The following is a 22696-nucleotide window of genomic DNA, read 5'->3' as shown; positions in this document are numbered from 1 at the left end:
ACAGTATGGAGGTTCCTTAAAAAAAACTAAAAATAGAGTTACCATATGATCCAGCAATCCCACTGGACACATACCCGGAAAAGATGAAAACTCTAATTCGAAAAGATACATGCACCTCAATTGCACTGTTTACAATAGCCAGGACATGAAAGCAACCTAAGTGTCCATCAACAGATGAATGAATAAAGAAGATGAGCTATATATATATCATATATATGTGACATATATATGACATACACACACACACACACACATATAATGGAATATTACTTGGCTATAAAAAAGTAAAATATTGTCATTTGCAGCAACATGGATGGACCTAGAGATTATCATACTGAGTGAAGTAAGCCAGATAGAGAAAGAAAAATATTATATCACTTATATGTGGAATCTAAAAAAAAATACAAATGAACTTATTTACAAAACAAATAGACTCACAGACATAGAAAACAAACTTATGGTTACCAAAGGGGAAAAAGGGGGGGGGGGATAAATTAGGAGTATGGGATTAACAGATACACACCACTATATATAAGATAGATAAATAACAAGGATTTACTGTATAGCACAGAGAACTATACTCAATATCTTGTAATAACCTATTATGGAAAAGCATCAGAAAAAAATATGTATAACTGAATCACTTTGATGTACACCTGAAACTAACGCAACATTGTAAATCAACTATACTTAAATAAAAATAAAATAAAATCACTACTGGTAGTGGAAAAAAAGTTGGAGGTGAGATGAGTGGGTGGGTGAGTAGTTGTATGTCAAAGAAAATACGATGTAGAAAGGATTAAGAGGTTAAATGTGGTGAGGACAATAAACCTGTCGTAGATGCTCTATAAATATTTGACAAGAATTAAATCTAGCATAGTGTGAATATAATTCCTTTTCAAAACCACTTCTGCCTTTATCTTGCATGTAATTTTAGAATTGTCACAAACACAGCTCTCCTTTTCACTAAAATGATTTTGTAACTTTCAACATTCATTAAACGTTTTGTCTATCAAGAAGAACAAACAAACAAAAAACCCTAACTGCTTCTAAATGTCTTTCTGATATTTCAATTCCTACAGTCTCCGGTTAAGGAAAATCTTAAATCAGCTGTGCTGTAGGACTAGGTAAAACCTTGGTGAAAAACTAGGACGGGAGAAGCGAGAGGCGGAACCTAAAGTGAGAGGAAAGCAGGAACTGAAGAAGCGGAGGAGGGATTTCAAACTTGGACGAGAGCCGGTTCTGTTTACCGGAGGGACCGGAAGAACGCTAGAGTAGTCTCCGCAGCATGGCGGGTCCTGTCAGCTTGCGAGAGCTTCTAATGGGCGCTTCAGCCTGGACAGGCTCTGAAAGTCCCGAGGGGTCCCCTACAGAGGGTGGTGGGAGCGCGGCTGGCGGACCGGAGCCTTCTTGGCGGGAGGATGAGATCTGCGTGGTGGGAATCTTCGGCAAGACGGCTCTGCGCCTGAATTCCGAGAAGTTTTCACTTGTAAACACGGTGTGCGACCGACAGGTTTTTCCCCTCTTTCGCCACCAAGATCCTGGAGACTCGGGGCCTGGAATCAGGACCGAGGCTGCGGTCGTCGGGGAGGCTGGTGGAGCCGGGGACCCTGGCGCCGGGTCCGGGGATCCAGTTCGGGGAGGTGTAGCTGTCGCGGAAGGGAACCGAACTGAGCCAGGTTCCCAGGACTACAGCCTTCTGCAAGCCTATTACAACCAGGAAAACAAAGTTCTGTATCTTCTTCTCACTTCCATCTGTGACAATTCCCAACTTCTCCGGGCTTGTCGGGCCCTTCAGAGCGGGGAAGCAGGAGGTGGCCTCCCTTTACCTCATGCAGAAGCGCACGAGTTCTGGAAGCATCAAGAGAAACTGCAGTGCCTCAGTCTCCTTTACCTTTTCTCCGTCTGTCACATCTTGCTTCTGGTCCATCCCACCTGTTCCTTTGACATCACTTATGATCGAGTATTCAGAGCCCTGGATGGACTGAGACAGAAAGTACTGCCCCTCCTCAAAACAGCCATTAAGGATTGTCCAGTTGGCAAAGACTGGAAGCTAAACTGCAGACCTTGCCCACCTAGACTCCTTTTCCTCTTTCAACTCAATGGAGCACTCAAGGTGGAACCCCCTAGGAACCAAGACCCAGCTCATCCAGAGAAGCCCAAGAAGCATTCTCCCAAAAGGAGACTGCAGCATGCCCTGGAAGACCAGATTTATAGAATCTTCCGGAAGAGTCGTGTCTTGACTAATCAGAGTATCAACTGCCTCTTTACTGTGCCTGCCAATCAGGCGTTTGTGTACATAGTTCCTGGAAGCCAGGAGGAGGACCCAGTAGGCATGTTGCTGGACCAACTTAGGAGTCATTGTACTGTGAAGGACCCCGAATCTTTGCTGGTCCCTGCACCCCTTTCCGGGTCCAGGCGATACCAGGTGATGAGGCAGCACAGCCGACAACAGCTTTCTTTCCACACTGACACTAGCAGTTCCAGTTCTTCCGGGCAGCTAGTGGATTTCACTCTTCGGGAATTCCTATGGCAACATGTAGAGCTAGTACTAAGCAAGAAAGGTTTTGATGACAGTGTGGGCAGGAACCCACAGCCTTCCCATTTTGAACTTCCTACTTATCAGAAGTGGATCTCAGCAGCTTCAAAACTGTATGAAGTAGCTATCGATGGGAAAGAGGAGGACCCGGGCTCTCCCTCTGGGGAGCTAACGTCTAAGATTTTAAGCAGTATTAAAGTCTTGGAAGGGTTTTTGGATATTGACACAAAATTCTCAGAGAACCGGTGCCAAAAAGCTTTACCCATGGCCCATAGTGCCTACCAGTCAAATTTGCCTCATAATTACACAATGACTGTCCATAAGAATCAGCTTGCCCAGGCTCTTCGAGTGTACAGTCAACATGCTAGGGGTCCAGCCTTTCACAAATATGCCATGCAGTTACATGAGGACTGCTACAAGTTTTGGAGCAATGGCCATCAGCTCTGTGAGGAGAGGAGTTTAACTGATCAACACTGTGTACATAAATTTCACTCCTTACCTAAATCAGGTGGCTAAAATTTTCTCAGTATTTTGAAATCAAAACTTTGAGCTGTGTTTTTATTCTTGTTTTAAGAGAGTTTGTTCATTATGTATTGACATTTTAAAAAGAGGGCCCTGCAGAAATTTAGGTACATCAGATTTAAGTTTTTTCTCCTGCTGTGAAAAGAAAAATCAGCTATGGCTACTAATTATGTTCTTGTATTTAACGAATGAACCCTAGGGGATTAGTAAATGAGAACTATTAAATAATACAAAGTTTCAGGAATTTCATATTAACATTTTTATCTTTTGTTTAACTGAAATGAATATAGTGAAATGTATGGGCACTATGATGATGATAAAATTTACTTAGAGACCCTAAAAGTTTAGATTAAAAATATGTATTATGTCATGTGTTTTCACTTGCTTCTTCTGTTAGGTGTGTTTAGTCAAGTTTTTGTCTTTTGGGTGTTTTTTTCCTTCTCATTTCCAAAGAACTGTTTGGAGAAATTTGGGGGTTAAGGTGCAATTGAATGCAAAATAAATTTGGGTCTGCATTGTGTGTAAAATTAATAGTGACTTATATTTTCCAGGAGAAAAACCAGAGCCCGATAGAAATCCTCCTGTGCTGTATCACAATAGCCGAGCTCGATCCACTGGTGCCTGTAACTGTGGAAGGAAGCAGGCACCTCGAGATGATCCCTTTGATATCAAGGCAGCTAACTATGACTTTTATCAGGTAGACTCTACATTTTTTCTTCCTCTTCTCTCTCTTTTTTTTTTTTTTTTTTTTTTTGCTAACGACCATCTGAGTAAAAATATATTTTTTCAGAAGCAAAATATCTAGATAAGTAAATGTGACTTGCAGTGTGATATGTAACAAGGGAAATTTCTTTATATATACTTATTTGCTTACCCATTAACTGTTGATCTTGCTTTTTAATGTGAAGCATGTGTTGTTTTCAGTGAAAGGTTCACAGGATTAGTTTGTTTGTTTTTTTCCTTCTTCCATAGCTTCTGGAAGAAAAATGTTGTGGAAAATTGGATCACATCAATTTCCCAGTATTTGAACCAAGTACTCCAGATCCTGCTCCTGCCAAAAACGAATCATCTCCTGCCCCTCCAGATGCAGATGCTGATAAACTTAAAGAAAAAGAACCTCAAACCCAAGGAGAGAGCACAAGCCTGAGTTTAGCTTTGAGTTTAGGCCAATCCACAGATAGTTTAGGTACCTATCCAGCTGATCCACAAGCAGGAGGAGATAATCCAGAAGTTCATGGTCAAGGAGAAGTAAAAACTGAGAAGAGACCAAACTTGGTTGATCGGCAGGCATCCACAGTTGAATATCTCCCAGGCATGCTACATTCAAATTGCCCCAAAGGTCTCCTACCCAAATTCTCCAGCTGGTCTTTGGTTAAACTAGGCCCTGCTAAGTCTTATAACTTTCATACTGGTTTGGACCAACAGGGCTTCATTCCAGGAACAAACTATCTTATGCCTTGGGACATTGTCATCAGGACTAGAGCTGAAGATGAAGGAGACTTAGACACAAATTCTTGGCCTGCTCCAAATAAAGCTGTTCCTGGAAAGAGAAGTGCAGTTGTAATGGGAAGAGGAAGACGGCGAGATGACATAGCGCGAGCATTTGTGGGCTTTGAATATGAAGACTCTCGAGGACGAAGATTTATGTGCTCAGGACCTGACAAAGTAATGAAAGTAATGGGAAGTGGGCCCAAGGAATCAGCTTTAAAAGCCCTGAATAGTGATATGCCCTTATATATTCTGTCATCATCTCAGGGTAGAGGGCTAAAACCGCATTATGCTCAACTTATGAGGCTTTTTGTTGTGGTTCCTGATGCTCCTTTGCAGATAATACTAATGCCTCAGGTAAGAAACATAACCCTTTTTGTCCTCAGACAAACAAAAAATGCCGATGCTTGTTTTTTTTGTTTTTTTTTTGTTTTTTTATAAATCTGCGTAGGTTATTTATTTGTTTATTTATTTATTTATTTTTGGCTGTGTTGGGTCTTTGTTTCTGCGCGAGGGCTTTCTCTAGTTGCGGCAAGCGGGGGCCACTCTTCATCGTGGTGCGTGGGCCTCTCACTATCGTGGCCTCTCTTGTTGGGGAGCACAGGCTCCAGACGCGCAGGCTCAGTAGTTGTGGCTCACGGGCCCAGCTGCTCCGCGGCATGTGGGATCTTCCCAGACCAGGGCTCGAACCCGTGTCCCCTGCATTAGCAGGCAGATTCTCAACCACTGTGCCACCAGGGAAGCCCCCGATGCTTGTTTTGATTGTGTGAAAAAAGTACAGGGTATCAAACTAAACAGGTCTTAATTTTAAATACCTCTTATAGCTAATATTCTGTTTCTTGAAAAATAGATTTTAGGTGTGTTAATCAGTTCACACCATCAATTCACGTCATCTGGTTAGAGGCAGAACTAGAAGTTAAAAATCTGTAGAAAAGCAGGATAATATTTGAGATTATTTAATGTAATATCAGATATGATTGGAGTTAAGAATGTACACATTACCTGCTTAATCTTATGTGCTCTGTGAACTTATCCTTTGTTTAGGCACTTATCATTCAGGTGTTTCTTACTGAAATATGTTAAAATAATCATATAACCTGTGTTTTTCAGGTTCAACCAGGCCCACCACCATGTCCAGTATTCTACCCAGAAAAACAAGAAATCACTCTCCCACCTGATGGCCTCTGGGTTTTGAGATTTCCGTATGCCTACGTGACTGAGAGAGGACCTTGTTTCCCTACGAAGGAAAATGTGCAGTTGATGAGTTACAAGGTGCTCCGTGGGGTTCTTAAAGCAGTAACACAATAAGTGTTTTCCAGTCAGTACAGTCCTAAACTGGAGCTGATTTTTGGTTTTGTTGTGTATGGGGTGTTTTTTGGTATGTGATACTATGTTTTCTTGAACCCAAAATATGTTTTGGTTACAGGAGTTCAGTATTTGGACAGTAATTGTTCCACTATTTCATGATATTGTTGATACTTATTGTAAATGGGGGTACAACTTCCTAATAAACATTGTTTATTCTAGAAAAGGACATGAAATACATGGTTGATACCTCTATTTTCTCTTTGTTTCTGTTTCACTGTCCATAATAAAACATATTTCTATTATAACTGAATGTTGCATTATCATGTTGAGCCAAAGCTTTGTTATTGCTAAAATGATGTTTTAGCTGGGATTTTCCTTGAAATGCTGCTCCTGAAATTATCTTCAAAACAAGATGATCCAGGGCTTCCCTGGTGGCACAGGGGTTAAGAATCCACCTGCCAATGCAGGGGACACGGGTTTGAGCCCTGGTCCGGGAAGATCCCACATGCCACAGAGCAACTAAGCTCGTGCACCACAACTACTGAGCCTGAGCTTTAGAGCTCGCAAGCCACAACTACTGAAACCCGCACGCCTAGAGCCCGTGCTCTGCAACAAGAGAAGCCACCGCAATGAGAAGCCCATGCACCGCAACGAAGAGTAGCCCCCACTCACCGCAACTAGAGAAAGCCCGCGCACAGCAACGAAGACCCAATGCAGCCAAAAAATAAATAAATTTAAAAAAAAGAAAAGGGAGAGAGAGAGAGGCAGAAACCACAGTATCTTTAGAAAAAAAAAACAAGATGATCCAGTAGGTTATCTGGTAATTGTATGAGGACTTAATTGCAAAAAAAATGTCCTACTGTTTGGCTCACAGTTCTGGTACCTGAGTTACATTGTTTTGTTCTCACCATTTTATTCTTGGACTGATGAGATACCATATTTTAAATGAATGCTCTCTGAACTAAAACTTATTTATCCAGGATATTAGTACACACTTTATTCTTTGAAAATTGCTATACTATGAAACAATTTGCTAAGTGATACAAATTTTATCAATTCATATCGATATTAACTTTCACCAACATCAACATGGTGACACTGATATATCACTAATTAGCTAAGTGTGCAAAATAAGTTAATATGCTAGAATTCTAGTGTAATTGATTATATTTTCCTGGACACACTGATTTTGAAATGCTGAGCAAATAGAATTGGAGATTTTAGTTGCAATATATATGAAATGTAGTATTTGTTTTATTTATTTATTTATTTATGGCTGCGTTGGGTCTTTGTTGCTGCCTGCAGGCTTTCTCTAGTTGCGGCAAGCGGGGGCTGCTCTTCATTGCGGTGCGCGGGCTTCTCATTGCGATGGCTTCTCTTGTTGCGGAGCACGAGCTCCAGGCACGTGGGCTCAGTAGTTGTGGCACACGGGCTTAGTTGCTCCACGGCATGTGGGATCTTCCTGGACCAGGGCTCAAACCTTTGTCCCCTGCATTGGCAGGCAGATTCTTAACCACTGTGCCACCAGGGAAGTCCCATGAAACATAGTATTTGTTTAACACATCTTGCTACCAGCTTAAAAGTTACTTAGGTTTTGATTTTTAAATCTATATAGAGAATCACATAACTGGCAGCCAATTTAAAACTGTAATTTAATTAGGTGTATTTTTATGCCTATTTTACTGTAGTTTAATTAGGAAGAGAATCTGAGCCAATATGAAAATTAGTCTATATTCTTCTTTCATCTCAGCCTTGTTTTTCATCCTTTTCCTTTATATCTTTTATTCCTTTTATATCAGTTTTAAAAATCACAATTACTTTTGTATTAAGCATAGTCTTTGGTAGTTGCATTTGGGAAATATAGCTAGATTGTTCTGTAGGACATAAACTAATAGTTGTATTGTTTTTTAATAGCCTCTAAGACTTGACTAACAAGTTGTGTAAACTTGTAGGTCAAAGGAACTGTAAGAAAGTAGTTTATGAGAACAAATAGATTTCAGAAGAGCAAACCTGTGTCTTTTTTTCTTTATTTCCTTTTTGATATCATTGTACATGGAACAACTTTACATCACTGCTTAAATTAGTAAGTAATTTTCCTTGATTATATTTGGTTACAGAAGCCACCTTAATTTGAATTTCTATAGCATTTTTAAATACAAAACTTTTTTTTTTTTAAGTATTTACAGTGTTGTGTTAGTTCCTGGCATACAGCAAAGTGATTCAGTTATATGTATATATATACATATTCTTTTTATTTTAATATACCCTTGTAGCTTATTCATTTTGTGCATAATAGTTTGTTCCATTTATTTGTTTGTTTGTTTATTTATTATTTGGCTGCGCTGGGCTCTGTTGCGTTGTGCGGGCTCCAGAGTGCACGGGCTCAGTAGTTGCGGTGCACAGGCTTAGTTGCCCAGCGACATGTGGGATCTTAGTTCCCGGACCGAGGTCAAATCCGCATCCCCTGCGTTGGAAGGCGGATTCTTAACCACTGGACCACCAGGAAAGTCCCTATATATACATATTCTTTTTCACATTCTTTTCCATTATGGTTTATTACAGGATATTGAATATAGTTCCCGGTGCTATACAGTAGGACCTTGTTTATCTTTTTTTTTGTTGGCCGCGCCGTGTGGCTTGTGGGATCTTACTTAGTTCCCCAACTAGGGGTGGAACCCGGGCCCTCAGCAGTGAAAGCGCAGAGTCCTAACCACTGGACTGCCAGGGAAGTCCCTATCATTTTATATATAATAGTTTGTATCTGCTAATACCAAATTCCTAATTTATTCCTCCCCCACCCCCTTTCCCCTTTGTTAGACATAAGTTTGTTTTCTATGTCTGTGAGTCTGTTTCTGTTTTGTAAATAAGTTCATTTGTGTCATATGTTGGATTTTACATGTAAGATATATGGTATTTGTCTTTCTCTTTCTGACTTACTTCACTTAGTAAATACAAAATTTGTATGCTATTTGTACTTATAACTTGCTTAAGACACAATTGCAGCACTACTTCATGCTTGTTTTTATCCATAAATAGGTTTACAGGGTGTCACATTAGAGAAATGTGGACTATGCAGTCTGTATTGCTTACTACCTTTCTCTTTAGTCCTACAAACCTTATTTCAGCAAACTTCAAAAGTGATGGTTTTTTTTAAAGAAATTATATTTCTTCTGTAGCAGCATTTGCATTGTCCTTTGCTTAGTAGATTTTTTTTTTTTTGAGATATAAGCAGATGTTTCAAATTGATTCTTTTTTAAGAATCACTAGGACAGAAGGGCATCCTTTGGCCTATTGGTAAGTCTTTTGATGTGTCCTTGAAGAGTTGTATAGAATTAAAATTTTTAGGAAGTAAATCATATTTTATTCAAGAGTGCTTACTAGGGCTTCCCGGGTGGCGCAGTGGCTAAGAATCCGCCTGCCAATGCAGGGAACACGGGTTCGAGCCCTGATCCGGGAAGATCCCACATGCCGCGGAGCAGCTAAGCCCGTGGGCCACAGCTACTGGGCCTGCGCTCTAGAGCTCACGTGCCACAACTACTGAAGCCCGCGCGCCTAGACCCCATGCTCTGCAACAAGAGAAGCCACTGCAGTGAGAAGCCCACGCACCGCAACGAAGAGTAGCCCCTGCTCGCCGCAACTAGAGAAAGCCCGCGTGCAGCAACAAAGACCCAACGCAGCCAAAAATAAGTAAATAAAAATAAATTTATAAAAGAGTGCTTACTATTTAAAGGACTACTATGATAAACCTTATAAAGTAAATTACATTAATCTAATTTTTTAAATGGTTTCATATGTTGGTTTACTTAAAATTAAGGCTCCCCTGCACTACTTAAACAGTGAGTTTCTTAGTTTAAAAAATTAAATTAAAAATTAAAAAAGACTTTAAAGGAACAGGAAAAAAATTAGAAAAATGGAACTAGAGAAGCCTGATTCATAAAAATAACAATAGCTACTGTGTACTGAATGGCACACAATAATAATAGCTATTTCTTGAATATCCTCTTGTTAGGTAATTTAGTAAGCATTTTGCATACATTGCCACTAATCCTTAAAGCACTGCAAGGTAGATATCATCCATGTTATCAGGAAATTAAAGCTTGAAGTGATCAAATAATTTGTCCCAGGTCACATAGCTAGGAAGTAGCAAAGTCAGAATTTAAATTGAGGACTCTGATTTCAAAGCTGTACTCTTCCTATGTTCTGCCTTCTTAGAAAATATAAAAATAAAAACTGCGTGTCAGTTTCTCCAACTGAATATTTTGATTCTGGTCTTAAGACTTGTGAATGGGTGAGTGTTTTTTGGCTGTGTTGGATCTTAGTTGTGGCGTGCAGGATCTTTGTTGAGGCGTGTGGGATCTTTTGTTGCGGCATGCGGGTTTTTTCTCTCTCTGTAGTTGTGGTGCGTGCGTTCCAGAGCCCGTGGGCTCCGTAGTTTGCGGCACGTGGGCTCTAGTTGAGGCGCATGAACTCAGTAGTTGTGGCATGCGGGCTTAGTTGCCCCGCGTGGGATCTTAGTTCCCTGACCAGGGATCAAACCCACGTCCCCTGCATTGTAAGGCGGATTCCTTACCACTGGACCACCAGGGAAGTCCCCTGGGTGAGTTTTTAATGTCAGAAAAATGAGGTATGGTACCCTTCAGACATCTTAATTTCTTTTAAGAGTGTAAATCTTGATTCTCTCTAAAACTGTTGAACCTCATATTCTTATACCCTCTCTTGTTCCATATTATCTTCTGTATAAAATAGTACTATAGTAGATTGAAGCCAAAAAGAATTAACTCCACCACTTAAGAAACGTGACAGTTTACTTAATCCTTGAGTGTTATTTTCTCTAGAATGGTAGTAATTGTTATTTATCACAAAGGGTGGTTATGAGGATTGAAGGACTATATATAAAGCACCTAATTAATAAATTCTTCATAATAATTATAATTTATCTTAAATTTACTTTTCAAAGGTATCCCATAATTCTAATAGTTTGGGAGTCTTGATTAGTTTTAGGTCTACCTTTTATAATCAGGTAAACAGTGCCTAGTACATGTACCTGTGGTAAGCACCATGACATATAGCAGTTTTGTAGACTTGGCTTGCACCTTTCCTCTTGTATCTTTCTGTGGTCTTTTTAAAACTAGGTTTAGTTTTTGCTAGTCTGTTTATGCTTTATATAAAGCAGCCTCTCAAATTCTTGACCATTTAATTGCCCCTTTTCTGTTCTGTCTCCCACAACTTTGTTCCTGTCCTAAGATGTGGCAAATAGTACTGCACTCAGTTTTTGGAACACTGCATAATTTTGCATAAATGCCAGCTAATAGTTTGTTTAATTTTTAATACTCTTTTTTAAAAAATTAATTAATTTATTTTTGGCTGCTTTGGGTCTTTGCTGCTGTGCGCGAGCTTTCTCTAGTTGTGGCGAGTGGGGGTTACTCTTCATTGCGGTGCGCAGGCTTTTCATCGTGGTGGCTTCTCTTGTTGTGGAACTCGGGCTCTAGGCATGCGGGCTTCAGTAGTTGTGGCACACGGGCTCAGTATTGGTGGCTCGTGGGCTCAGTAGTTGTGACTCGCGGGCTCTAGAGCACAGGCTCAGTAGTTGTGGCGCATGGGCTTAGTTGCTCCGCGGCACGTGGGATCTTCCTGGACCAGGGCTTGAACCTGTGTCACCCACACTGGCAGGCAGATTCTTAACCACTGCGCCACCAGGGAAGTCCCTTTAATACTCTTAATAATGTTTATTGGCCTAAGTTGGCACGGCAGCTCATTGTGTTGTTGTCTTGAGATAATTTACTGCATCTCCTAACATTGGAGCCCATCTAAAGCTTCAGTGTGTTGATTTGTAAAATGGAGGTATCAACTCCCTCATCTACCTCAAAGGATAACTGTGGTTCAAACACTTAAAGAATGCGTTAATTGAAATCCTTTACAAACTCTAAACTGTTTTATAAATATAAGGGAGGGTTATTATTCCTTGTTTGTAGCTGATAGCTTTGATCCAATCATCTTTTAAATACAGTTTAGGTATTTTTCCAAAACCTTTCCATACCGAAAATAATCCTGCCCATAGGTATAGCAATGGTAATAATTTTCAATTTGACTAGATATAAGAAAAATTTCTAAAATGTAAATTATATCTTGTGGTTCCTTTTTCTTCCAGACACTCTTAGAGGACTATATTACCACAGTTGCTTATTACTTCCTTTCTCCTACAAAGTTACACGTACTTGAGGATCAAGTGACTTATTTATTTATTTATTTATTTGGCTGCCGGGTCTTAGTTGCAGCACGTGGGATCTTCGCTGAGGCATGCAAACTCTTAGTTGCTGCATGTGGGATCCAGTTCCCTGACCAGGGATCGAACTCGGGCCCCCTGCTTTGGGAGCGTGGAGTCTTAGCCACTTGACCACCAGAGAAGTCTCGAGTATTGAGTGACTTTTATCCTTTATATTATCCTGGCTATTTTCTCAATATAAAAGCAAGACTCCCTAGTTTACAATCCCATGTAAAACAATTTTTGTTTTTGAGCATACCTTTGTTGTTTTTGTAAAACGAATATGTAGTCATTGTATCTGTTATTGTTTCACAGTTTTTTTTTAAACAAAGATAAGAATAAGTTACCTGAAGTTCCACTGCTTTGCTAATGCTCTGCTAACCAGTGGCAACATTTTAGTGAATATCCTTCTAAACATCTCATGCAGACAGGCATATGTGGATATGTATTCAATTTTACATAATTGCAATCATAGACTACATCTTGTTCTGTAATCTACTTTTTTTCACTCTACAGTATATGGTAGACATTTTTCCTGTCAATAAATGAATGTATTATTAATAGCTGCATTGTTTTCCCTTATCATGATTTATATAATCTGTCCTTTATTGTTTGATATTTAGGTTCTTTTAAATTTAGGGCTTCTATGAACGATGGAATACCAGGGTGCATACATCTTTTATTAATACTTGTGACATTTTCTTTGCAGAATAAACTCTTAGGCCTGGGATTGATGGGTCAAGGGATATACACATTTTACGTTTTGATATATTTTTCTAAATTGCCCTGAAGACAGTTGAACCATGCTCTAACCTAGTATCAGATTCCCACTGTTAGAGTTGAGAATCCTAATGGCAGTCTGCCAATCTGTCTGCACACTAGCTGTTTATTACAGCAGTTTTCTTATTTAGAATAGTATCACACTTTAATTTATGGGTTCCTTTAGAACTCTTGGGTAAATGCCTTCTGGTCCCAGTGATCTATGTTCCTAGTCAATTGCATCTGCTATCTAGAACCCTAATAATTTGGGCAATACAGTTGTAGATGGGGTTGAAATGACAGGTTAAGGAAACATTTGACTAGCATGAATGTTCTTTTCACTATACTGTATCTTGGATCTGCTACCTCTGATATGCTTCCAAGGACACTTTTTAAGTGGGAATTTCCTTAATGCTATCTTCTATGAAGAGCAAGACTATTTTTCAAATCTTTTAGTTTTCATAAGATCAGTACTATCTTCTCCAACCCCTTGAACTGAGTTAAGATTGATGACCTTGTTGTTATATCAGCCACTAGCTGTACAGTCTTGGGCAAACTACTTAACCTCTCCAGATATCAGTTTTCTCTTCTCAATGAAACAGGCCAGTGATTTCTCGTATTTTTTTTTTAAGTTTTTATTTTTCCTTATTTTTAACATTTTTTTGGCCATGCCGCACAGCATGCAGGATCTTAGTTTCCTGACCGGGGATGGAACCCATGCCCCCTGCAGTGGAAGCCCAGAGTCTTAACCACTGGACTATCAGGGAAGTCCCAGGCCAGTGATTTCTGATACTCTTTCAACATTTTCCCCCTATGATAATTGATTGCCTATGCTAATTGCCTTTCTTGGCTTAAATAATGTCTTATTAACTTTGGAGCCTCATAAATTTCCCGCAAAATATGGCCTTCATCTTGGAAGATATCTCTCGTCATATAAGTGCAATTTTTTAAAAGATGCTTTTCTACTGTTATACTTCACCTGTTCTTTCATTGGTGTTAATTTTCTTGGGCCTGCACTAAGGCATGTGTGCTCCTGCTTGGTTACTTATTTTGAATAATTCTGTATACTTTCCCCAACTTTGTTGCCGAATCCTAACCACTAGGCCACCAGGGAATTCCCTAGGATACTTTCAGTGCTTTCATTTTACTAACTTAGATCCTCAAAACACTGCTCTGAGGTTAAATACTATTATCCCCCATTTTACAGATGTGAAACTGAGGCTTAAACTAAGTGATATGCCCAGAGTCACTCAGTTTGTAAATGGCATAGCTATATCTATGGGTTCTAGGGACTTCCCTGGCAGTCCAGTGGTTAAGACTCCGTACTTCCAGTGCGGGAGGTGTGGGTTCCATCCTTGTCTGGGGAACAAAGATCCCACATGCTGCGCAGTGTGGCCAAAAAGTAAATAAATAAATAAATCTATGGGTTCTGCATTTAGAGCTCTGTCTGCTACGCCACTGGTGCCTCTATAGTTGAAGATTAAATATTCTTAGTTAAATTTTTTTTCCTGGTAGTATTTATCATATACATATGTCTATACTAATCATAAAGTAGTCATCAAATTTAAAGTTGCTGTCAAGAGAGATTTTGGAAAAGGGAAACAGAACCATGAGCACAGCTAATCTATAGGATATAATTTGACAGCCCTAAACAGATACTTTCCTTAATTCCTAACAAGTCAGTATTTTTCAACTTGTGAGTTCCCTTTAAATGTTTTTAATTTTAAGTTTGGTTGTATGTGGAAATTTTTATACTTAGTTCTCTTTCTTCTACAAAGGCTTTATCATTTCTTTGCGTATATTGGTGTTAGACCAAGAAATAAGACTACTGTGAGGGTAAACGGATGCAAAAGTCTTTTTCTGCAACTTTTTAAAATCTAATGAAGGCCCTTGTTTTCAAGAATCCTCTAAATTTTATTTACTCTTCTTAAAGGAAGCTAGAATCTTTGGGAAGTCATTATTAACAGAATGTGTGAGTTGGAAGTTATCATTTAGTAAAAAATTCCTCATTTTACAGATAAGAAAACAGAAGAAAGAAATTTGCTTAAGGCCGGAGTCAAGAATCACATGGTTTTCAATAATCACTCTGCATTCTACTTCTGTGGGAGACCTGTTCTTCTGGCCAAAATTTCTCCCTCAGCCCTGGGTTAATTCTTTTGCACTTAAATGTGGCTCTTAGAATTAGTAGTTTGTGTGGGATGAAAGGAAATTTAGTTTCCAGTCTTCCCAAGACTTTTAAGTTATAACCTATAACCTTGTCAGCGTTTCCTTATTTGAAACGGACATGTAAGTCAACAAACATTTGACTGCCCATCGCGTACAAGGCATGAGGTTTGCATTTTAACAGTAAAATGAGAGAGGAGAGGAGCCATCCCTCAAATACTTGACTGATAAACTAGTACCTTTTATGGTATGTGTGACAAAAGGGAAAATTCTCTCTTGGCTGGACAAATGGGTGTGCTTATTATTTGTTTTCAGTAAGCTTTAACTCCTCCATCGTTAAAGAGTTCTTTGCATTTCTTCGACTAGGGCTAAAGACGCGCCCAGGAATCATCCCTTTTTGATGTGAACTTTCTCATTATGTCAGGCCTTCCTGAAGGCTATCCTTGAATAGCCTTTTCGGTCCGAGTGATGGCGAAGCCACTGGCGGGTTTCCAAGCATTCGCCTCAATTTGCGCTGCGAGTCGGACCACAAAGCTAGGTGACAAAAGCCGGCTCCGGGACCTCCGCCGGCTCCTACCCTGCAGCCGGAGCGCGCCTGCGTGTCGGAGCCCCTTTGTTGCTTGGCTGCCAGAGTCCGGCTGCGCCTGCGTGGTGGGCCGGCGCCGGCAAGTGCGCTGCACCGCTGGCACCGGCTGGGGGCGAGCAGACATCCCCAGCAGCTGCCGCCGCCGCTGCAGCCGTTGCGACCGTCTCAGCGGAGTTCAGAGGGCCAGGCGGTGGGAGACTTCCCACAGGGTGGCTGAGATGTCGTCCACCGCGGCTTTTTACCTTCTCTCCACCCTGGGAGGGTACTTGGTGACTTCCTTCTTGTTGCTCAAATACCCGACCTTGCTGCACCAGAGAAAGAAGCAACGATTCCTCAGTAAACACATCTCTCACCGCGGAGGTGAGAGGGGTCCCCAGAACCAGGTGGCGGAGGTGGGGGAGGCTCCCCCCCCCCTTACCCCACCACGACTAGAGCTGAGGGTCCTCCGCAAAAGGCAGGCGGGTGGAAATACGTGAGAGTTTGAGGAAGGATGGGCGTGTGTGAATAGAGGGCTCCCCCCGGAGGTGAAGGCAGTGTGGAGGGGAGGTCGCCTGAAGGAAGGAAAGGGGTCTTGAGACAGAGCCAAGGTGGGGACCTCTCGAGTGCAGCGATGTCAGGGGTTCTCAGAAGGAGGAAGGACCAGGGTGAGAATGAGGGGTAGATGGAGGTTTCTCGGAGGAGGGAAGGATGATCGCAAGGTACCTTCCTAGCAGCGAGGCACAAGTGGGAAGCACCGGGCCGAGCCGGGGGTACCCCGCAGGGGGGAACCGGGAACAGACTTGTTCCGAGACTGCCAGTGGCTGAGCTTGTGGGAAGATGGGGTGAACTGCTTCCAGGGCTGAGGAACTGCGTGAACCTGGAGCGTGGTGCAGCCTGGGCATCTGCAGTCCCTGGGGGCCGGTCCCAATTCACCCCTCCATCCCCCCATTCTAAGCATGATAATTGAGAAGAGGGGGAAACCGAGTCCCTGAGCCGGGGACACGTCCCAAGGTCACAGTTATAGCTTGGGCTGGACTGGGGCAGAAACTGGAGCGTCCTGGTTCCCAAGGCTGCAAACCTCGCACCTGTTTTTTTTTCCAACCCCACCTTGCACCCCAGCAGTGACCGGTGGATTTCCAAAGACAAAAAGATGATTTAGTTAATGACAGGACTGTATTGTTTGACGAAAACAAATAAGTTTCTTTTGGAACAGTGTCTTGCCAAAAGGAACCTAGATGAACCCTATCATTTCCCAGACAGCAGGCCAAATCTTTGCCTCTTCATTATTGTGCAATAATGTCTTTATTTCATTTCAAGCATGATGTATAAAATGTTGTGAGATTGGATTATTTCAATCAATTTTAGCTTGTTCTTTAGAGATGAATGTTAAACTAGGTTAAAATTGCTTGGAGTTTACAGTCTAATACTTGAAATGGTAAAATTCTAGGAGTTTACAGTCTAAAATTTGATTTACTACCATGACTCCTTTGCTAACAAGAATTGGCCAGGAATAAGGGTTTTTTTGTTTTTTTTTTAATTTAATGAATTTATTTATTGGCTGCGTTGGATCTTTGTTGCTGCCTGCGGGCTTTCTCTAGTTGCGGCAAGCGGGGAGCTACGCTTTGTCGCGGTGCGCGGGCTTCTCATTGTGGTGGCTTCTCTTGTTGCAGAGCACGGGTTCTAGGCGCACGGGCTTCAGTAGTTGTGGCACGTGGGCTCAGTAGTTGTGGCACACGAGCTCTAGAGCGCAGGCTCAGTAGTTGTGGCACACAGGCTTAGTTGCTCCGCAGCATGTGGGATCTTCCCGGACCAAGGCTCGAACCCTTGTCCCCTTCATTGGCAGGCGGATTCTTAACCACTGCGCCACCAGGGAAGTCCTAGGAATAAGGTTTTAAATATCACAGAAGTACATTAGCATGCTTCTGTAAAATCTGTATAATTTTATCAGTTACACATAGTACTAAAGAGTGACTTCAATTGTTACGCTAGTCTCCTACTCATGAAAAGTGTGAAAGGTTTTAAGGGATCTATCACCAGCTAAATGCCATGTTATTTCTTATTTGATTTACCTGTATTTTAATAGATACAAAGTTAAATTGTAGGATGACATATGACTACTAATGTGCCTTCAACCACTACAGCCAAAAAACAACTTTTAGTGTTTGAGTTGTTGCCATAGAAGTATTTTCGATGGTAGTAGTCCTACTCTGGAGATAGTCAGTACCTTCTGCAGTTGTGTTTACTGATTTTAAAAAAAAAGTGTGCTTACTAAAAACCCAAAACAAAACTAGGTCCTCTAAAAAGCTATCTAAATGGTCATTATGGGTGATCTAGATTTTATTTTAGAAGAAATAATCTTAACTCTGTAGGCTTGAAATATGTTTACAGTCCTAAATCACTGTAGTAAATTCCTGGGTGTTAGTGCTTAATATGCTTTTGTTGAGTATGTATGCCAAATAATACAGTTGAATCCAGGGTGATAGAGGATATATTTACTAAAAAACACTTTGTAACTCAAGATACTAAGTTTCTGGAAAATAATAGACTAGGAAGCAGTCAGCTTCTGCTTGCTTTTTATTTTTGTCTTGGACACTGATAACAGCAATCAGTGTTATCTGTGCATACTTTTCCATGCATGTCACTAACATTTGGGCTAATTCTCTATTGCCCTAACTGCAAATACCTGATATTTCATGAAAACCAGATGTATGATCATTCCAAGATTGAAACATTGATCATTATATATGTATAAAGTATATACATCTGAATTGCTTTAACTTAAAACTCTTAATGTGTACTATATTCTGTCTGCTATGAAAGCATTACCACCTGAGTCAGATTCTGGACCTATCACTAGTTAACCTTGGGAATAAGCCTTGGTTTTAGTTTCCTTATCTATAAATGGAGACCATTTACCTTGCTTCTCTTTGGGTTGTTATGAGGATTAGGTGTACAGAAAGCACTTTGAACACCATAAAATTGTTTAGAAATATAAGCATGGATGCAGGGGTCACATTTGTATTTTGCAATAGGACTTTGAGTTGAGTGAGAAGAAATGAGATCACCCTATACTTAATGTTTTCAAAGTTTTAATGAACACTTTTGCCTTTTACTGATTGATTGTCCTTGAAAGTAGAAAATACTCTAATGTTTTAAAAATTAAGTGGTGTAGGCCTGCTTTGTTCTTACCTCGTTAAAGCATACATTGTATTACATTATATTGTAATAGGATATCTGCTTCCCTTATTAGACTATGAGGTCCTCAAGGACAGATTTTAGATTTTATTAATGCTTGGGTCTCTAGCCTCTAGTACAGATCCTAACATACACTTAAAATAATAGCTTATTGTCTGCTAATTATCTATTGTGTGCTAGGTACTTTCCATGTCTTTCCTTATCTATTTGACCAAAGAACACTTTTTGTAACTACAATGTATTGATGAAATACCAATAGGACCAAAGATGTACCCTTTGGGTTAAATCGAGAGCAAGTCATACTCTCAAAGGCTATTTTTATAATTTATCTATGAAATTATGAATTTTATTAATATTTTTACAATTGCATAAGTAACTCATATTCATTGTAGAAAATTTGGGAAATATAGAAATGAAAAAAGAAAAAATAGTTCCTAAAACTCACCATCCAGACATAATCTCTGTTAACATTTTGAAGTATGTCTTTTTTTGTTTTAATATTTATTTTTATTTATTTATCTGGCTGTGTCAGGTCTTAGCTGCCGCACGTGGGATCTTCGTTGCCATGTGTGGGATCTTTTAGTTGTGGCATGCGAACTCTTAGTTGCGGCATGGGGGATCTAGTTCCCTGACCAGGGATTGAACCCGGGTGCACTGCACTGGGAGCGTGGAGTCTTAGCTACTGGACCACTAGGGAAGTCCCCTGAAGTGTATCCTTTACGTACGTATTTTACTACATTTGGAATCATACCGTATATACACATATTTCAGCTGCCCACTGAGTTAACTAGAATTAGGATAGCAGGGAAATAACTTTTTCATACTCCCTAAGCTATCTCTATGGGCCAATTGAATTAAGCAACAGGCTTTTAAAAAAGAGATTCATTTATTAGGGTTTGGTGGCCAAAGAATTAAAAAAAAATCATCAACTGATAAAATCCTCACTTAACCTTTTAATCTTTCACCCTTGGTTGCAAGGCAAAGTATTGCCACAATCTGGGCATTTTGCCAGATTGATTTCGGAGGTGATAAGTTTGAGGTTAAATATTGCTCATGGACACTGGCTGCTTCTGAGTCCTAAACTTTGTTTGCTCAAGGAGGAAATTGAGGCATCAGTTTGAGTCTCAGAGTGTCACTGGAAGTATTTTTGTTCTGGTTTTTTATGAGTGTGTAAAGGGAGGGTAAAAGCAGGGGTTATCTGTATTTCCCTGTATTTAAAAAAAATTATACATATTACGAACTTAGAAAAATTAAATATCGTTACAGAAAAAGTTGAAAGTATGACAAGATAGCAAAAACCACTTGTTGAAAAGAGCACACATATGGTGGTTAGTTCGTAAATGCTGCCGCTGTATCAATATACACTTTGAATATCATCCTTCTATGCTATTGATGTGTTTAATTTTTTTCTTATATCTGCAAATATATATTTCACTAATATTTTCCCCTTGAAATATAGAAACAATTCCGCAGTGTTCCAGGGATCCCATATTGAGAAATTCTCTTTTGTATATACCATCTCTAGTCCTTAAAGCTCTTCATGCTCTTGTAGAAATCATATATAGTTTCCAAGGTGCACTATAAATGTTGAATGAACAAGTGAATTTAGAAGTGGAGAATGAACTTACTTTGTTGCTTGATTTACTGAATAACTCCATTTTAAGTTGATGTAAGATTATGTCTTCAAACATTAAAATATGTTTTATTTGCACTAAGCTGTCTTTCCCAATATCAGAAAATATTTAATTTGGAAGTTGTTCTTTTGTGGCTGGTGCACATTGTCATATTTGTCATTGGTTTTATAAACATCACACACACACACGTATAGCATGTATACAAAAGATGTTAATGATAGTGGTGGTTGGAGGTTAACTGTAAAACAAGTCTACAATGTTTGTTGAATGTTTATTGGTATATAAAACATTTGGGAGGTAAAAAGGAAACTGACCAGACATTTCTTTCCTTTACAGCATTTAAATCTAATTAAAGATACAAAACAGAATGTTTCCTTTACTTTTCCTATCCTAACAGAAATTAACCAATCACAAAGTAATTATGAGGCACTATATAAGAGAGGAAAGTTAACATGGAATGAAAAATTGGGAAATATAGCTTTGTATAGTATTAGGAAGTGAAGCTTTCTCAAAGAAGTGAAAAATGAGAACTGGCGGAGAGGGAGGCAGGGGAACATAAGCAGAGAAATTATGAACAAATTATAGTAGGACAGCATGTAAAATCTATGATACTCATTCTCATCCACATTTCATAATTAATTTCATAACTAATTAACAAACTTTTGTTTACATGTTGAATGGTTATTTGCAAAGCCAGGCATTAAGCTGCTTATTGAGGAAAAAGAAAAATTAACGGCAGGTGTGCTCTATGAATGATATGATGATAATTGAAAAGAGAAGGAATTCAAACCATTTCATGAGAGAAGAGCTATCACCAAATAATTCCTTGGAGAGGAATGGCATACTTTTAAATTAGTCCCTTAGTTACTCTCCGGGCTTTCACCATATGAATCTTAACAAGTAATTTGTGGGTATTATCATTGTGGGATTTATCTTCAAGCTTTACAAACAAGTATAAGAATATGGAAATAAGGACCAATATGAGTAACTTATCTGTAAAACTGAAATAAGGAGATATATGAATGGCAGCATAGGAACTGCAGCATAGTTAGTGGTAAAAAGGGTGGGATCTGAAGTCATACTGCTTTTGCTCGAAATTCAGTTCCCCTTGTTGGCTATGTGATCTTACTCAATTTTATTTCTGGAGATGCCAGAAATCTTGCCATGGTTGTGGGCATTTTAATGAAATAATATATAGAGTGCTAAGCACAGTATCTATCTTCTATTAATTATTAATATCTTGACCACCTTTTCAATATTTTATTTTATTTAATACTGGCTATTAATTTCATAACCTTATAAAGTAGATCAAAGATCTTAAGTAATAATGTTTGCATGCTTAAGCTCTTAGGTTTAAATGAATTACAAATAAAATTAGTATGGAAAGGAGACATAAAAGACAAACAGGTAGACTTTGAATGTAAATATTAGTAGTAAAAATTATATTAACTGTGGGGAAATTTATTTCAGATTTCTGAATCTCTATTTTATATTTTTCCTAACTCCTTTCCCTCAAAACAAAAAGAGCAAACTATAAGTATCTTTTGAACTTTTTATTATGGCACATTTTAATCATATACAAAAGTAGTAAGACTGTATCACCCAGATACAAACAATTATCAACTCATGCCCCATGTTGTTTCATCTGTATCCCTGCCCATTCTTCTCACCTGTATTATTTTGAAACAAATATCGTATCGTTTCACACTTAATAAATATTTGTTGAACACTGTTTTGTGGAATATTCTAACACATGTATATTACAAAGCCCTTGCTATTGAAATTTGAGAAGGCTTACTTTTCCATCCCAACTTTGGAACCAACTTAGAAATAAAATACATGCGTCAGAAAGATAGAGGTATGGGACTTCCCTGGCAGCCCAGTGGTTAAGACTCTGTGCTTCCACTGCAAGGGACTCGGGGAACTAAGATCCCGCATGCTGCGCTGAGAAGAAATTTTGTTCCTTCTGAGGGTGGGCCACTCCAAATTAAGGGGACTATGCAGGGTTGAGTCACAGATGGACGGACAGCTCTTTCTCCTATGTCGCTTCTGCTCCCATGGGGAGGAGTATATGAGGGAATAAAGAAGGGTTAAAAGTGTTCCTTCCATTCTTTTCCCTCCTTGCGGACTAGAGTGGAATTTTCCTTCACTAGGTGGGAACAGGTAGCTGGGGATAGATGTTCCTCTCAATACTTGCCTTCAAAAAGCCTTCTCAGGGTTTAGGTGGTGTACCAGAATATAAAAAACATAGGACTTAGAAA

The 22696-nt window shown here is 39.6% G+C and overlaps 2 protein-coding genes across 3 annotated transcripts in view; both read left to right on the top strand.

The window, feature by feature from the left end:
- The first annotated feature begins 1284 nt into the window (after positions 1 to 1284).
- Positions 1285 to 5947, top strand: SMG8 (SMG8 nonsense mediated mRNA decay factor). 2 transcript variants are annotated; one of them, XM_061175099.1, is made up of 4 exons: positions 1285 to 3047; positions 3613 to 3758; positions 4034 to 4906; positions 5660 to 5947. In XM_061175099.1, exons 1-4 carry the CDS (start codon positions 1289 to 1291, stop codon positions 5855 to 5857), a joined length of 2976 nt encoding a protein of 991 aa, XP_061031082.1. In that variant the 5' UTR covers positions 1285 to 1288; the 3' UTR covers positions 5858 to 5947. The 2 variants fall into 2 exon arrangements, with proteins under 2 accessions (XP_061031082.1, XP_061031083.1); XM_061175100.1 differs by lacking the exon at positions 5660 to 5947 and having other exon boundaries at positions 4034 to 4400; positions 4487 to 4621.
- A 9562-nt stretch (positions 5948 to 15509) lies between these two features.
- GDPD1 (glycerophosphodiester phosphodiesterase domain containing 1) overlaps positions 15510 to 22696 on the top strand; it is a 38648-nt gene continuing 31461 nt past the window's right edge. The window contains exon 1 of the mRNA XM_061175989.1: positions 15510 to 15987. Coding sequence (XP_061031972.1) covers positions 15510 to 15987 — 478 coding nt within the window. The remainder of the gene's footprint in view (positions 15988 to 22696) is intronic.

Source organism: Eubalaena glacialis, chromosome 19 (assembly GCF_028564815.1).
Source record: "Eubalaena glacialis isolate mEubGla1 chromosome 19, mEubGla1.1.hap2.+ XY, whole genome shotgun sequence".
NCBI classification, from domain to species: domain Eukaryota; kingdom Metazoa; phylum Chordata; class Mammalia; order Artiodactyla; family Balaenidae; genus Eubalaena; species Eubalaena glacialis.
Note: the sequence above shows the minus strand (reverse complement) of the source record. Positions and strands in the feature narration are given on the sequence as shown.